General features: G+C 36.0%; 1 protein-coding gene across 3 annotated transcripts in view; it reads right to left on the bottom strand.

Annotated features, from left to right (window-relative positions):
* FOCAD (focadhesin) overlaps nucleotides 1–18,750 on the bottom strand; it is a 363,803-nt gene that overhangs the window by 87,509 nt on the left and 257,544 nt on the right. For all 3 annotated transcript variants that reach the window (XM_044660684.1, XM_044660676.1, XM_044660669.1), the window contains one exon: nucleotides 10,681–10,773. In XM_044660684.1, coding sequence (XP_044516619.1) covers nucleotides 10,681–10,773 — 93 coding nt within the window. The remainder of the gene's footprint in view (nucleotides 1–10,680; nucleotides 10,774–18,750) is intronic.

Below are 18,750 nucleotides of genomic sequence, written 5' to 3' on the forward strand. Positions count from 1 at the left end.
CTACCATATCAACCAAATTCAACCTGCTTGTCTCTAAGTGCTAAAACATTCCTTCTGGTGCTAGAAACAAGGTCTAAACAATCAAGGAAAATAACATGATCCTCTTTTTAAACATTGAGGAAGTGGTATGAGAAAAAAGATGTGTGACTTTTTGGCCTAGTATGTCCTGTTGACAAAACCATGTTTATATTAAAATTTATGTTCCTTTAAGATACTGTGTCAATCCTAAAAATTACCTTTTTAGTTTTGAGTGTTGTTAATAAGCCATAAAAATACATTTTCTCTTAAAATGTAAACCAGAAGAATTAATAGATCAAATCAATGGTTGATCTAGTTAAGTATTTTTTCCTTCCCATTAAATATTTCAATGACATTAAAAAATTTTTTTAACATTCATTTTTTTAAAACCCTTACCTTCCATCTTAGTATCAATACTTTGTATTGGTTCCAAGGCAAAAGAGTGGTAGAGCTATGCAATGGGAGTTGTGACTTGCCTAGGGTCACACATCTAGGAAGTGTCTGAGGTTATATCCAAACTCAGAAACTCCTGTCTATAGGCCTGGCTCTCAATCCACTGAACCATCTAACATTCAATTTTTAAAAAGTTGAATTTCAAATCATCTTCCTTTCTCCTGCTTTTTCCCCCTCTCCTTGAGAAGGCAGGCAATTACACACTATGTTACACATGTAAAGTCATGCAAAATTTATTTCCATATCTATGTTGGGAAAGAACACACACACAAACACACACATGATGAAGTGAAGTAAGCTTCAAATTACATTTAGTGTTCATCATTTCTCTCTGGAGGTAATTAGTGTTTTCCATCATGGGACATATTTGGAATTATCTCTTTCACAGTGATCATCCTTACAATTTGCTGTTACTGTTTCTGATGTTCTGGTTCTACTCACTTAAATTTGCATCAGTTCATATAGGTCTTCCCAAGTTTTTTTCTGAAATCATCTTGCTCCTCATTTCTAATAGCACAGCAGTATTCCATCACAATCATAAACAACTTGTTCAGTCATTCCTCAATTGATGGTATCTCCTCAGTTTCAAATTCTTTGCTATCAAAAAAAATAAGGGCTACTACAAATATTTTTGTACAAAAAGGTCCTTTTCCCTTTACTCTGATCCCTTTGGGATGCAGACCTATGATATTACTGGATCAAAGAGTATGCACAGTTTAATAATCCTTTGAGAATATTTCCAAATTGTTTCCAAAACTGCTTACAATGTAGTATTCTTGATGATAGTAGCCTTCAGAGACATTTGAGAAGAAAGCAGCTTCTCTAATGTGACATCAATTTCAAAAGGTTATGGGTATTCCCCAAAGATCCCTATCTTCCTTTTAGAAAGCATTGTGGAATTACCATGCATTAATTTATCTAAGCATTTCCTGGAACTATATTTCCATATATTATTGGAGGTAGTAAGTTCCAAAAAATGTATTAACTGACTTGGTAATGTAGTTGTTCCTCTTATTTCCCTTAAAGTATTTCTATTAATCATTAAGGATGCCCTGAATTTCTAGAATTCTGGGATTTGCTGAATATTCTCTCTCCTCCATTTTATATACTACAAAGAACATCATCTTTCAGCCCTCAGCTTTACAATTCAAGAACTATAATCTTTCTCATCCAATATCATACAGAAGTTCCTCTAACCCTTGGAACAAAGGAATCAAAGGAAGAAAAAATAAATGTTCATAAATATTAGCTTTTCATGTACTAAAGTTCTTTACTAAATTTAGTTCATGTACTAAATATTCTTTATTAGTTAACTCTCCCTGCCCCAAAGAATCAGGATAAAAAGAAATGTACTCAAATTTCTTTCCATAGGTGGAAGGTCCATGTGAGCTAAGTACTACATTTATTTTCAGATGCCTTTGATGTACTGATTGCTTTTATTCATTTTTTGTTTTTGCTTTCTTTTAAAAATATTTTTTGTTAGATAGGACAGCTTTCTGAAAATATTAATGACATTTTTGGCAAATAGTTTACTAACGCATTCATAAAAATGGCAGGGGGAACTAAGTGAAGTTAGTTTAAAAAAGATTAAAGTCACTTTGAAAAAGGTAAAAGTAAAAGGAAATATTTTTGCATCTTTTGCCTATCTGTACTCTTCAATCCATGGGTTGTTATCACTCAAAGAAGTCATCCTCCAGTGTCAGTACAGGAAGGACACTTATCAACTGGAGTTTGTGCCTACTGACTTAGCCTTTAAGAAAACCTCAAGTCACTTTCATACCATGATGAATATTCAGGTCAAATTTCTATATCTGTTTTCTGTTTCAATTCTTGACAGATAAATTTCACAAAATGAATAATGGAACACACCGCAATATAGTTTCTGTATTTGTTTTTAGATTTTGTTTCTTTACAAATATAATTCATACCTGTGGGTTTGGCACAGAAACAGCTGGCCAATAGAGAGAAGCTATATACTCAAGTTGCCATTTCTATTGTCACATTCAAAGCTACTTCTTTCCTGGCCCCACCAACTGGCCTATCTTTCCAAACTCACCTCCCATTGTAACTTGATGTAGTCTGACTAAATCGTCATGAAATGACTTTTTTTAAAACCATATTCTGCTTTTGTCCCTTTGTTTATATTCACTTGTCTCTTCCTGGAGTGTTCTGCCCAAACCCTTTTTGCCGATCAGTGGCTACTGCTCAACATGAAGACTCAACCATAAACTCAACTGTTTCAAGAAGCTGTTTCTCATTATCCTAGCAAGAATACTTTTTTACTTTGTAACTTCTTATCATATCCAAATATAATTTAAATTGTATCTAGTCATATATTGTTTTGTGATTGTTTTATGTTTGTTTTCCACATGTATTTCAATCAAGTTTAAATTGAAAACTCAAGAAACCTTGTAAACTTTTTCTTTTATATGACTTTCTTTGACAATTAAAAAGAAGCTACAATGATATTGTGTACACCAATTAACAAACATTTATTAAGAGTTTACTATGTGTGAGGCATTGTGTTAAAAAGTGGGGCTAGAATACAGAAGGACACATAAGGACTCAGACAGAAAAACTGAAAGGAGCTAGATGGTGAAAAGATGTAATGCCAAAATGAGTAGTTTAGATATCATCCTAGACATAAGAGGTAAAAGGAGTTTGATGATGACAGAGGGTGACATGATCAAATCTGCACTTTAGAAAAATCTCTTTAGCATGATTTGGAGTTTAGGAAGATTGACTAAAGAGGGAAAAATCTTGAGCCAGAGAGAGACAAAGAATGAGACTACTGAAATGCTAAGATAAGAAGTGATAAGAATCTGAACTAGAGTGGTGGGCAGTTTAAAAGGAGAAAGAAGAAATGTTATAGAGATAGAAATGTCGAGATTTGACAAATGACTGGATGTGTGAGAGTTAGGAAATGAGGATGAGCCTGATATTTATAGGCATCAGTGATGAGGAGAGTGGTGCCATAGAGCAGAATAGGGAAGTTTGGCAGGGAAAGAACATAAAGGTTTCTGTGTTGAATGTGTTAAATTTGGGGGATTTACATGATATCCCATAAGAAATGTCCCATAGAGAGATGATGACTTGAGATTGACATTCAAGAGAGCCTACTATGGAATATATAGACCCAGGAGTCATCTGCATAGAAATAATAACTAAATCCATGGGAACTGACGAGCTATCAAGAGAGAATCAAAAGTATCCAGGCCAGAGCCTTCAGGGACACACCATTGTTAGTGGGTATGACAGAGATGATGAATAAGTAAAATAGTCTGAAGTCTGATCAAAAAGAGAATCAGGAAAGTGTCCCAAAGAAAACTACAGACAGAGCAACAAAGATGCCCAGCAGAACAATGAGGGAGAGGGTAGCTCAGCGGCACAGTGGAGAGAGCACTGGGCTTGGAGTCAGAAAGACTCATCTTCCTAAGTTCAAATCTGGCACTTATGGGCTGTGTGACCCCGGGCAAATAATTTCAGATTTCTCATCATGTTAAATGAGCTGGAGAAGGGAATGACAAAACACTACTGTGTCTTTGCCAGGAAAATCTCAAATAGAGTCAATAAAGAGTTGGACAAAACTGAAAAATGAATGGATAAGGGTATTTGCAGGTCTTAGTGAGGATGTATGAAGCATTAAGAGATGGAATGAGAGGTGACTGTGAACAAAGAAAGTGACAAATTTCTGATCTTGAAACTGGAGCAATTTTAGGTGATGACAAGATCAATGGTATGACCATCTTCACGTGTAGATGAAAATGAAGAAGGTCATAGTTAGGGTTTTGAGGAAACATAAATCTGTAGTCTGTAGTTCTCTAGTGAATAAATTGATATTTCTGTATAGGAAGGTACCATATAACATACACTGAATACAATGAGAAGGATGAGTAGAAAATCCTTGGGTTGGTAGAGGATTTGGCACTCTGGTGGCAACTAGTCAGTGGCTGGTGCTGGCTGGCACCAGAATCTCTCTGAGGGCTGCTCAGTCTCACAAGAATCTCTCCCTTGGACAACAACATTTCTGATCTAGGCTAGAGGCAGAGTTAATGACAAGAGTGCCTATTGGTATTGGTATTCTTGGTACTCATGGGCTGAAAGCATATTGGGAAGCAGAGGATACTGGTTTTGCAGAATTCAGGCTAAAATACACAGCATCCAATCTCTAGGCAATAGAGTACAATGAAACACTATCTCTTAGGCTAAGTGTATCAAAAGTTGTTTGCCTAAATAACCCCATAGTCTAATGTCACAAAATATGCCTGACACAAGCTTGCAAAAAGATTGTAATGCCCCTAATGAGGGAGTGTTCTCTAGCATGGCAATCCTTGGGACTGTGGAGACAGGGAGTCTAGACTTTGTCCTAGCTCTACTAAATACAATAATGTCTACATGTTAATTTCATTTAAAATGCACTTTGTACTTCTAAACAACTGTGGTGGCTGTTGGATTCCTTTCATCTTCTGAGTAGCACTTACATTATCACAAATACTATTGGTAGAGTCAATCTGTTGAAATGAATAGCAAGAAAGTATTCTTTAAACAAAGGTAGAGACAGTTACTTCACATTCTAAAGTAGTTACTTTAAGATGATGTGTAAGGTTACTTTCAGATCTAAATTCTATGCACATACTACATGCAATATCACTCAAAACCACAGAAATACAGACATATTGACAAGTACTACTAAAAATGGTCAACTGAGTTTTCACAAATATATTCATTCCTAAAATGTCAGTACCTTTTGACAGAGATCCCACCATTAGGAATAAGCCCAGAAGACATCAAAGAGTGAAAGGTCTCATATGCATATTATTGTGGTGGCAAATAACTGGAGAAAAAATAGACTGCCATCACAACTGGGAATGGATAAACAAATGTAGGATATAGTAATATAATGCAACATATTATTGTGTCATAAAAAAGCAATAAATATGAAGAATTTATGGAAACCTAGGAAGACTACTCTAAACCAATGCAGGAGAAAGGAGAAAAAGTAAAAATAATACATACAACTATAACAATGTAAATAGAAAGAACAAGAAAACTATCATTGAAACATCCTCTTCATCTCAACTCTCTCTGCAATTATCTTCCACTCTTTCCTGTCTTTCCCTAGGTTGGAGGCAGGGGCAAAGAGATGGCCCTTCTTGCTAAGGCCAACCCATATATGCACTTGATCTTATTCATCCCTCACCCACCCAATCTAAGTCACAGAAGGCTCAATCAATTTCTGTCTCAGTTTCTCTCTCTCATCCTAACTTCTTCCTATCTACTAATTCCTTTCCAACATCTTTAAAAAATGTTCCAATCCTTAAAAAACCTTCACTAGACCCTACATTCTTTCAAGTTATGAGCTAAGTGGATCAGGGGAGCAAACTTTGCAAGTTCTAAAGTGCTACATGAATGCTAGCTATTATTATCACCACCCTGTATCTATTCCCTTTCTCAGCCAAGTTCCTTGAAAGAATTTTGTCACTGCTTCCAATTTCACACCTCTCTCACTCCTAAAGCCATTGCAACTTGCCTTTCCAATCTCCTCATTCATCTGAAACTACTTCTTCATGATGGTCTCTTAATTGTCAAGTCTTTTCTCATTCTTTATACTGTCTTTTGCACTTGACACTACTGACCATGCTCTCCTCTTAGATACTCTCTCCATTCTGGGAATCTTGGTTTGCCTCTACTTATATGACAGTTCCTTCTCAGTCTGTGTTGCTGATACATCATCTATATTATGCTTCTTAATTATAAACATCCCCCATATTTTTCATAATTATAAACATTCCCCATATTTCTGTACTGTGCCTTCTCTTCTCCCTCTACCCTTTCTCTTGGAAAAATGCATTATTTCATAAGGGTTCTACTATCATATCTATACAGATGACTCACAGATATATACAGATAAATAAGGAGTGAGAAAGATTGAAAATATAGGCATTTCTATCCAATCTAAATCTCTATAGAACTTGAGTCATACCTTACCTAAAGGACACTTGATACTGGACCTCACACAGGCAGTTCAAACTTAAGATATTCAAAACTGAATTCATTATGGTTCCCACAACTACCCCTACCACACTAAATCTTATTCCCTTCTAAACTTCTTTGATCATTTTCCTTTCAGCCTCTCAGATTTGTGATCTAAGCATTCTTCTGTATGATTCGATCTCCCTCATCACACATTTTCAATCAGTTACCAAATCTTGCCATTTCTCACATCACAACATTTTTTGTGTCTAACCTATTATCTCTACTCATGTAGCTACATTGTAGTTTGGGCCATCATCACCTCTTCCCTAGATTATAGAGCTGATTATATAGATCCCTCTACTCAATCAAATCTAATGGGTTCCTTCTTCCCTCTACTTAGTTATTAAAATCCCATACTACTTGACTCAAACCTATCCTTCCAACCACACTGGGAATCTCTCCTGGACTCTGCCATGTAGCAGAAAGCTGGTAATGTGGACTGAGAGTTTGGAGGAGAGAAAGTCATTTGTAAATGACAGGTAAACCATTGGGAGTTGATTAGATCATGAATGGAAAGTTTACAGATAGAAAAAAGAGAAGTCACCAATCAGACAACCAAACAATCAACATATTTAATAATCCATGACAGGAACTATTTAAGAAAAAAAGGTTAAGGAAGATAATTAAATAAGTTTTAGCTTGAATTCTCTTAATCAATATCATTATTTCACTTTTAACATTTAATACTCAATGCATGTGAGACAAATAAAATTTCCAGGGCAATACAACAAGGCAAGATATGTATTCATGACACAAAAATAATCTAGGACAGAGGTATCAAACATGTGGTATAGCACTGACTACATTAAAACTTAATTAGGAAATGTTATGTGAAATAAATTAAAATACATTAAAACATTGATAATATTAATTGTGGTTTTCTTAAGTCAATGTTTACTCAGCCAGGGTTCTTAAGTACGTTTTTGGTTTTTTTTTTAATTCTGACCTTCCATCTTAGAATCAATACCATATCTTGGTTCCAAAGGAAAAGAGATGCAAGGGCTAGGCAATGGGAGTTAAGTGACTTGCTCCAGATCACACACTTAGGAAATGTCTGAAGACGAATTTGAACTCAGAACCTTACATCTCTAGGCCTGGCTCTCAATCTACTGAATCACCTAGTTGCCCACTTATATATGGTTTAATGTTCCCCTTTCTACCTGATTTTGACACAGCTATTATATGAAATGAAAGAATCTGACACTAGACTACTTTTTAGTAGAAAATGAAAGATTGGCTTCAATCAGTATTTATTAGGAATGTATTATTATATTTATTATTTATTACTATTATTTCATATTTTTCTTTTATTAAGTAAATCCCTTCTCCAAAATTGCCTATCCTGATGCCTGATCATAGTACTGAGGCAAGCCTTAGTTATCTAACTTTATACCAAGGTACAGAACTTCACAAGTCCTAGAAAACCTAAAAAATGCTACAAACATAAGCCTACCAATATTTCTGTTACTTGAGAAGTGGACTAAATAAATTAGATTCACTACTTGGATAGGCAAATAGATCACAGTATTTTTTCAGCCACTGCAACTCATGAAAACCTTCAAACTAAGCCATAATGGCACAATGATCATTACTCCGATAAAATCTTTGATGATCCTCAATAAATAAAGCTTTATTTGGGGGTTTTAAAAAAAGCTACAATAAACTACATTTAACCAATCATCCAATGCTATCATCCACTAAATGACAAGGGAATAAAAAAAATCAATAGTGGAATAGCTCATTATCATTAATTTCAAAACACTCTTTCCCAGAAGCAATTAGGGCCACAAACAGGGTGATAAACAAGGTTTATTCAAGGATGGGTAAAAAGTTATTATAAAACAAACATTAGATTCTTTGCTCTAATACAAACCTTGAGAATGGCCACATGTTAACTGGTAATTCTTCAAGTATTTCCCATTAACAAATACTAACTGAGCATCGGGAAAAAGAATGCTTTTATATTCTAAGGATCTATATCTTATTTTTCCCTCAAGTGAGGAAAAGGAAAAATTAGGAAGGAACAACACTCAACTAAGGGCATAAGCCATAAAACTTGATGAAGTTAGTTCTTTATCACCAGATAATCAACTGAAACATGTCCAGTTTTTTATATCCATATTTAGCAGGATACTCATTTCTTCAAAATATATTTTGAAAGGCAATGAATTTGGGAATGGAATTTAAATAGATCTTGCATGGATCTAGAATACATCAGTGATAAGGAGTCTTGATCTCTTTGAGGCAAGATAAGAATGAGTTTTTCAGTAGAACTTCACTTGGAAACAACATACATTTAGCAGGTCAACAAACATAATCTACTAGGATACAAAGAAAGATAAAAGAATGTCCCTGTTCTCAACGAGCTCTGAGTCTAATAGAAGAGACATCATGCAAACAACTTTAATCAAGATAAATTGGACATAATCTTAGAAAACATAAAGTTATGGAAGACTGGGAAAGGTCTGCAGAAGTCAAATTTAGAAATTCTCTTTTTCCCCTAATAGCAAAACACTTATTTCTACAATCTATTCCCTACTTGCTAGAACTTGTGACTCTAATTCTGGTCCATATTCTGAAATTCTCTCCAACACTGGAGTTTAAAGCAAAGCAAAGGAATGAATAGGTTTTTTTCCCCCCCTTTGCTAAATGAATAATATTCAAAAAAATTTTAGAATGATTTCCTTTATGAATAAAAGATGCAACCTGTACAATACTATCATCTGTTCTGAATTCAATGAAAACTTCATCTTTCATTTTAAAAGCTTCATCTGAGATCCCCACTAAAACTTTACTCCAGTATTTCACTATAGATCAGTGGTTCCCAAACTTTTTTGGCCTACCATCCCCTTTCCAGAAAAAATATTACTTAGCCTTCTGGAAATTATTTTTTTTTTATTTTAATAGCAATTAATAGGAAAGATAAATGCACCTGTGGCCATCACCACTCTCCTGGATCCCTGGAGCACCCACCAGGGGGTGGTAGAGCCCACTTTGTGAATCACTGCTATAGATGAAGAAGAGATCCTAGAGTAATGTGGGCAGTGTCAGAAGGAGCTTAAAAAGGTTCTACCAAGCAGGAAAGGCCTCAAGTGAAGGTGAAAGCCAAGAGAGAAGAGTTTGTAACTAAAAATTCAGCTGAAAAAATACCCATAATTAATTAAATAAATGTGATTACTTTTAGGAAAAAAATAAAATTAAGCTGAGCTATGTTCAGAAAGGCTCATTCATCAGAATGGCTAAAGGGTGATTTTTTTTTTAATTACAACTCTACCAAGATCATCTACTCAGTTACAAAAGGATGGTCTGGGTTCAAATATTATTGGGTTCAATTCCTAATAATGAGGAGACTGGACTAATATGACAAAAAAGGAAAATGATAATGTTGGAGATCTAATAAAATTGGAAACTATTACACTGTTGAAGAAGCTGTGATCTGATACAATTTAGAACATGGTTCTAAATTGCTCCAACCAGAATGGTTGTAACAAAAAAAAAAGCTATCCACCACCATAAAAGGAACTGATGGAGTCAGAATGCAGATTTAAGTATACCATTCTTCACTTTGATTTCTTCCATGACTTTTTTCCCTAGTATAAGCTATATGTGTCTTTTTTTGCAACAAGATGAACAGGGAAACATGTATGATAATACACATACAACCAATATTATATTACCTGCCATCTTGGGTTGGAGGAGGTTGGGAGGAGGGAATAGAACATGGATTGCAAAATGTCAGAAAGTGATTATTAAAAATTGTATCTACATGTAATCTGAAGAGGAAAAAAAAAAAAAAACGTCTTCCTTTTTCCAGTCAGCTAGTACTTTCTCCAATACCATGCCATCATGATTTTCTTTAGTATTTCTTTAGTATTATAATCTCCATTTTATAGACAACAAAACCAAGGCTCTAGATGGATTAAATGGCTTGACCAACAATCATACACCTAAAAAGTACTGGAGCAGAGAGATAAAACCTGCGCTGCTTACTCCAGATCTCCTTATGCTATGATATCCTGCACACATGCCATATATCTATGACTTCAAATAATCAGTAAATTTCTGAAAAAGTTAGCTTACCAAAGGACAGCTGTTTAAAACACTTTAACTAGAATTTGAAAAAGGAGCAAGTATCATTTCCCTGTATACAAAGTACCCCAGATATTCAAGTACCTGTAAGACGGCATGGTATGTCCTATTCATAAATCCCAGCCAGGACTGTGGAAGAAGAATTGATCGGTGCCATTCGGATGGCTGGATGTTCACCTAGGTCACAAATGAAACACAACATTAATTAGAGAGACATTTTAAATACAAAACTATTATCATATAACCACTTTAAAATGATTTTATCTAATCTTTTTCCTTCAAGAATAGAAATCCTGAACTTTACTTAAAAAAATCAATTAAGAGAAAACAACAACCAACATAGACTCTTGAAAAATGTCTAAATTAAAATAGTGTGGATTTTTTTAGGTAAGCATTTTACACATTTTGAAGGGCACATTTTAATGTTAGTGAATTTATTTCTTTAAAGAAGATAAGTGCTGTAGAGGCTAAAGGAGGATAGAGTGCTGGGCACTTACTAGCTATGTGACCTCAGCAAGTTAGCTACTCTCTGTTTGAGTCAGTTTCTTCAAACATAAAATGGGGAAAATAAAAACATCTATCTCCCAGGGATGTTGAGAGAAGCAAATGAGAGGATATTTGTAAAACTGCTTAGCTTGGGAACAGGCATATTGTAGGTATTGAGTAATACTTGTTGTTTCCTTAATAGCTTCTCTGTGTCTCAGCTTCCCTATTTCTAATAATGGGACATTTCCACTACACTTTTTTAACAGGATTGTAGAAAAGAAAATACCTTGTTATCCCTACAGTACTTTCAATATATGAGTTATTACTGATTTATTTGGAGATCATTCAGCAGAAGCTAAACAAACACTTTTCAGGTATGTTATAATAGGCATTCCCTTTATATAGAAGTTGAACTAAATGAAGTTTGTCTAACACTTAAATTCTGTGAGATTGTTGGCAATAAAAATAATTTGGCATCTAATATAGAGAAGAATGAAGCAAGCTATATATTCTAAACTTTCTCTTTTAATTTAATTTTATAACCATGACAATTATTTTACTAGTGTCTTTCTCTCCCCCATTCTTTCCAACAGAATATAAGCTCCTCAAAGATAAGGTCCATTACCATTTTTTCCTCTTTACCTAGAAGTTTGTACTTACTTAATTGTATGAATTAAATATATGTGCTTATTGTTAAACAATTTCTATATGCTAAACATTTTTTTATGTATTAGGAATACAAATTAAAAAATGAGACAGTCTCTAAACTCAAAGAACTTACATTCAAACAGGAGGGGTGTGAGAAGGGAATTTGTATTTTGATTTGATCAATCAGAGATTTAGATTCCCTTCCATTTGTTTTGAATATGGGTCAATCAGCAACCAGGGAATTGATCCCACAGGCACTGCCCCCTGGGTGGTGCCAGGCTAATTGAGGAATTGTGATTGGTTCCTGGAGGGGTGGATGTAGGAGAGCTAGTGGGTGAAGAGAACAGCATAATAGGTGAGTCCCATAAGGAAGCAAGGAAGTGGGGGGTTGTTTTCTGAGGCTGAGATTCAGAGACAGACTCTGGGTTGTTAGGCTTTAGGTTAGGTAATTTTTTACCTCCTTTCTTTGTTTCCCTTTCTTATTATCTTTATCTTACTATAATAAAACTATTAGAGCTGTTAACAGTCTTATGACTTAAGGGGTTAATTTCTATAAATGGCAACCACAACGTTTTTTATTTTTATAATTTAGTCAAACTCATTCTAACCATTATAAGGGGAAGGGGAAGAACACAAATATATGGGAATAATGGTGAAGGAAAAGAGTGTCTGAGAAGTCCCCACAATAGGAAGTTGAAGCACTGGGAAATCAAATAACAGTCTTTCAAAGAAAATGGACAGTAATGTTGATTTAATTTTTCAGAGTGGTAGTGGTAGTGCAGATGAATGTGAATGGCATGATAGTCTTAGCAGAAAAAAATTTGTGCCTGTTCAGTCATTGCCTAAGAGATCTTGCACAAATCCTGCATTACATTACCAATTAAGACAGTTTGGCCTAGGGTTAAAATTCTGAAATTGAGTTGACTAACCACCTCCTCCCATCCAGCCTTCACCACTCCGATTTCATCGTCCCTGCAACAGGATATGGGGGACACCTCACTAAATTAAAATGAACTGGCAATATCTGCAAACTCATGGGTCATGTAATCACATTCTATTGTACACTGCGGCTATTTGTATACACATCTTATTTGCCCTCTAAGATATCAAAAAATCCTACACATTAAAGCCTAGTTCATTTGTTTGTTTAAACATTCTCATAGCTATTTACTTAACTAATGAACATTCAAACTCACCAAATCCTCAAGTTACTGTATATTACCAAACAAGAACCAATAAAATTATCTCACATTAAGTTATTAGAAGTTATTAGTAAAATTCTAAGGGGAAAAAATGGTTTAAATGGTCAAGTTCTGGCTCTTCCACTTTCTGCAAGTCACTAGACATTGCTTTACTAATCTGAAAAATGAGGGTATGGACCTCCACAGACAAATCTAAGGTCCTTTCTAGATCCAATATTTTATGATGGTATGGATCTGGTTAGTTAGAAAAAAAAAGGGTGTTTAGACTGTTCAGCATTCTCTCCTTCTAATTCTTCAGTTCACATAAATCCTTTTAGATATATCTTAAAGACATCTGATACTAGTTTTTGACTATGCTATTTACTCTAAGTTCAGTTAAACTAAATCTTGAGTGTTTTCTCAACTCATAAGATTATTGATGGTTTTATGTATTGTTTATGGTCTAATAAACATTTTTCCTTTGCCTCTTTATTATATTTTGTTTAAAAACTTCTTTTCCATGACTAGATGGAAGAGAGTTGGCAACTGTGCAGAATAAACAATTAGAGAGAATGTTGAATAATGGGAAGAAGCATATTTATGTTTATTATTATACATTTCTCCTAGAAAACACTGTCAGAAATATAGTTTGGTAATTTTAGGTACTCCCTAATTACTATGTGATGTGTGAGTTGCTATGGTAACTGTTTTTTTTTCTTTTATTAAACAGGAGAGTAAATGGTTGTTTAAAACATGATTGAATTGTTAGCTTGCAAGCTAATGCTAACCCTAGAGAGACGGCCCAAAGTGGCATTTAAACAAATGGTCAAAAATGCATCAGCATGGAAATGGGTGCCATTTCATGTCAAAATGATGTTCTATTTATTATCCCACTGGTGTACCTATCACCCTCCCACTTCCCTGAGAACAAGAATAGAGAAAATAGGTTTGAAAATAAATTAAGTAGCAAAAAATTTTAAATTTGGCATTACTTCAATCTGAGGAGCAGAATATCAAGTGTATTTAATACTGTAGGCATGCTGGTTTCTTTTCTAGGGATGGAAAGCAGGAGATCACAGAACCAAATGTGGCATCTCATAATATTTTTTAATACTGTGTCTGTGGCACAGCTGAAGGCAAGTACTTTCACTCTTTGGATAATAATATGTACATCAAGGGAGCATTAACATGCCTTGTTTTATGAGCTGTGTGCTTAACATTAATGGGAAATGCTTTGCTTACCTGTGAATTTTTATTTCACTGTTAACCTCTGATTTCCTCCCCCTACCCCCCACCTGCTTTATATTTGCTGTCTTAACTACATGATTCTCATTTCTGGAGGCCTGCTTTTGTTGTTCCTGTTTGTCTTCTGCATCAAAGTACCTTGCTAAAAGTTTCACTTTATGGGATTTTTTTATACTAGTGATGTAAGCTAAAACTTGATAATTTCTTTATAAATGGCATGAGTGAAATGAGAACACATTTAACATAGTTTTAAAAAAACAATTCAGGGCAAATATCCTGACAGGGAATTACTAAATCAGACAATTATGCAAACCCTAAAGGTAAACCATCTATCAATGAGAAAGATATAGTAAACCTTTTCATCCATTCCTCTTATAGACTTTTGCTCGAGAAACACTGCTCCCAAATAATATATTTCATGTTCAGCTGTTATTCAGGCACATCTAATTAGAAACTAGAGTTCTACATTTTCTGAATAGCTTAAGTATAGTTATGGGATCTGCAAAAGATAAAGGTTTTTAATGCCAGCTTTCGTTCTGACATGTAACCTAATGATAGCTGTCCTATAAACTATCTCTTGACTAATACATTCAGAAATGTTCTTTATAAGTATGTTTTTTTTTATCTAAGAATTTTTAAGTGCTTTTGAGGTGAACAGTACTTAGCAAGATGTGAAAAAGACAAAGTTAAATAAGAAAATTAGGAGAGACATAAATTGGTACATGGAAACATACAGAGTTGATGGAGTATAGCTTTTGAGGGGAAGAAATCAGCAGTAAAAAAACTTAGAATTTGTAAAATGCTGCCTGTAAGAAGTGGTTCTCGAGTCTTAAAGGAAGCTGGGGATTCTGAGAGCAAAGACTACAAGGGAGAATATTTCAGGCATGAAAGACAGCATAGACAAGAGATAGTTGGGAGTGAGGAATAGGAAGGGGTGAAAAGTAATATGGCAAAATTGAGGGGTACAAAATTTTAAAAGACTGGAAAAGTCTTCTCAAAGGGTCAGGTTGTAAGAAACTTTAAAATCCAAAAAGAAAACCAACTGAGAAATGATCAAAGGATATGAATGGGCAGTTGTCAGAAAAAGTAATCAAGGCTATTAACAGCCATTGAAAAAATGCTCAAAATTACTACCAATTAAAGAAATGCAAATTAAAACAACTCTGAGGTGCCACCTTGAATCTATCATATTGGCTAACATGACAGAAAAGGAGAATGAACAATGCTGGAGAGAATGTAGAAAAACTGAGACACTAGGAGTTGTGAACTGATGTGACCATTCTGTAAAACAATTTGTAACTCTCCTCAAAGGACTATTAAACTGTGCACATCCTGATAACCCAACAACACCCTTACTAGGTATGTATCCCAAACAGATCAAAGAAAAAGGGGAAAGAACCAATATGTACAAAAATATTTATAGCTACTTTTTTGTGGTGGCAAAGAATCAGAAACTGATGTAATAATTAACAGAGCCAGTAATTAATGTTATGATAGAAGGGAGAGAGAGAGTCTATGAGGGGTAAGACTCTCTTCTAGCTCTCCCCTCCTGCCAATTATACAGAGAGACTCTGAGGGGGTGTCACCCCTAAACTGGGTGACCTGGACAGCCATGACACCCCACAGGAGTTAGGGTCAAGGGTTCCCTATAAGATGAGGTATAGGGGACCCCAATCTGATTCTGAATGAGGGTACGGATCACACATGCCTCCCCTGAGGTCAGTGAACTTCACAGCGGGTAGTCTGGCTTCAAGATGGAGTCAGCCAAACCAAGCTGTGATAACCCTCCCCCTCGTCTCTCAGGCACTCTGGAATGCTATCTGACTTATGAATGGCTTTTATTCTTCACAATTCAGGGGTTAGGGAAAGGGGTGAAGGGCAGAGGGATTTTGGGGTACTCTCTTCTCCATTTCTATGAGGTCTGTCACTTAGGTGGGAACCTTTGGGGTTCCCACTCCTAAGCATCTCCTGCCCCTTTTCTTTCTGTTTCCTATTTCTATCCTTCTCTATAATTGTAAGTTAGACCAGAAAGGGTCTCTCATCAAGGTTGGGTAATGGGAGAAAGAGCCTGAGAGATGGCTCCCAATATGGAGTCCCAAAACTTAGCTGACACGTTGGTAGAAGTCTTGCTGGGTGAGAAGCAATAGGATGCTTTTGACCAGGGAATCAGGGTTTCAATGTCCAAAGAAAGATCCTCAGGAAGCCCTCAGGACTGGATTTGAGCTGAGATGTTCTCCTCCTCCCTCTCTCAGTTCTCCCCCAGAAGCCCCTTTTCTCCTCCTTTCTCTTCTGGAACATTACCCAGAACTTCTCTGGTCTCAACTGCCACCAACTGTCACCAACCATCAAGTCAATCCTTCTCTGGCTCCTTCTGTCCCATCCCCCTTTGCACAAATTCCATCCTTACCCTGAGGGGCTATCCATCATTTGAGGAATTGCTAAAGAAGTTGTGGTATATGATTGAGATGGAATACTATTGTGTTCTAAGAAATGAGTTGCAAAATGGTTTCAGAAAAACCTAGGAAGTCTTGTATAAACTGATGCAAAGTGAAGTGAGCAGAATCAGGAGATTATTATACACAGTTAACAGCAATATTATAAGGATAATCAACTATGAAAAACAAGTTTATTCTGTTCAATAAAATGTTCAAAGACAATACCAAAGGACTCATGATAAAAATTGCTATCCACCTCCAAAGAGAGAACTGATGAATTCTGAACGCAGTATGATGCACTTTTTTCCTTTATTTTTTTTAAACATGGCTAATATAAAAATGTTTTGTATAAGAGAAAAAAAAAGAAAGAAAAACCAAAAAGGAGTTTACATAAAAACTTACAGGTAACAGGAAGCCTTTGAGGTTAATTGAGTAAACATATGGCTAAAGACCTGCATTTTAGGAAAGTCACTTTTGCAAAGGCCTAGAGGACAAACTAGCTCTAAGAAAAGTTCTAGACAGAAAAGTCAACTAGGAGACTATTGCTATAAACTAGGAAGGAGATGATAAAGAGCTGAACAAGAGTGATAACTGTTTGAGTGAGGAAAAGAAGATATGGTTGAAAGATGTTACAGAGACAAGATTGGCACCTGGATATTTATAGTGACAGTGAAGAATCAAGGATAACACTAAGGATAAGTGGATAATAAATGTCAGAGACTTGCTTTTGCTCCTCTATCTTTATGTACTTTTCCCAATTTAATTGTCATGTCCTTTAGACAGGGTCTCATTTTACTTTTTTTGAGGAGATAGGTATAAAGGGAAGTGTACCCTGTGGTTAGCAAGGTGCCTGGCACATAAGGGGAAAAAAGAATTTATGAAGCCTCTTTCAAATATCTCATTTAGTAATAAGCACTTAATAAGTATAGTAACACAGTAAGCGCTTAGTAAATAGTTGCAAATAGCAAAAAATATGTACATATAGATTATGTCTTTTCTGTTTCTATTTATCAGTTCATTCTCTGGAGGCAGACATTCACAAGATATTCTTCAAACATTAGTTCTGCAGCTGTACATAATGTCTCCTGGTTCTGTTTCACTTTTCATAATTTCATGTAGGTCTATCCATGGTTTTTAAAAAATTAACTTGCTCAACATTTCTCATGGCCCAGCAGTATATCATTACAATCATAAGCCACAACTTGTTCAGCTAGTCCCTAATAGATAAATATCTTTTTTTTGGTCACTTTATTTATAAACCTGCTTTGACCCAGTCCTGGCTCTATGTATGGATTCTGATAGTTGGATATGTGAGCTACAAGACAACCGTCAGGCTGCCTTAAACACATAGTGATTCTAACCCCTATTACCAGGAAACCAGAGCTGAGATGGCCTGGCTGTTGGTCTTGGAGAGGGGGTGAGTATAGAATCTCATAACCCTACACCTAAACTAACGAAATAGCAAGTGGCTCTGTGGATACAGAACCAGTGCTGGAGATGGGAGGTCCTATGTTCAGTCTGGCCTCAGATACTTCCTAGTTGTGTGACCCTGCAAGTCACTTAGGCCCCACTGGCCTAGCCCTTGCTGCTCTTCTGTCTTGTAACCAATATAGAGATGTTCTAGAGCTTTGTATGGACAGAGAGGTCTCTCACTCAAAGCCTCTCTCACTTCAGGAATTCTCCATTCCGTTGTCAAAATGATCTCCCTCAGCCAGTGATCTGATCACACCACCTCTCCATCAGTCAGCTCAGGTGGATCTCTCTCCTCTTCAGGATTAAAAATAGCATCCTCTCTTTGGCATACGAAACTCTAGAACAGTGACAGCAAACCCTTTAGAGATGGAGTGCCAGATCCCACGCCTAACCCCCCCCCCCCATGAAGAGAGGCCTATGTGGAGAGGGGGAGGAAAATAGCCCAAACACTTTGCTCCCCTCTAGCTCTGTGCCATGTTGTGAGCTCTGCCCCCCTCAAACCTAGCTCCTCTCCAACCTCACCACAGGAATTACCTTGACCACAGGCTGCTATCTGTGCTGCACATTCGCACAGCATGTGACACTCCCCCACTCCTGCCTTATCCCAGACAGGGGAGGGAGGAAGCACCTCCATTGGCTGCTGGCCAGAGGGGTGGATCATATGGGAAATGTCCTCAGGAACATGG

The sequence above is a fragment of the Gracilinanus agilis genome, chromosome 1 (genome assembly GCF_016433145.1).
Source record: "Gracilinanus agilis isolate LMUSP501 chromosome 1, AgileGrace, whole genome shotgun sequence".
Taxonomy (NCBI): domain Eukaryota; kingdom Metazoa; phylum Chordata; class Mammalia; order Didelphimorphia; family Didelphidae; genus Gracilinanus; species Gracilinanus agilis.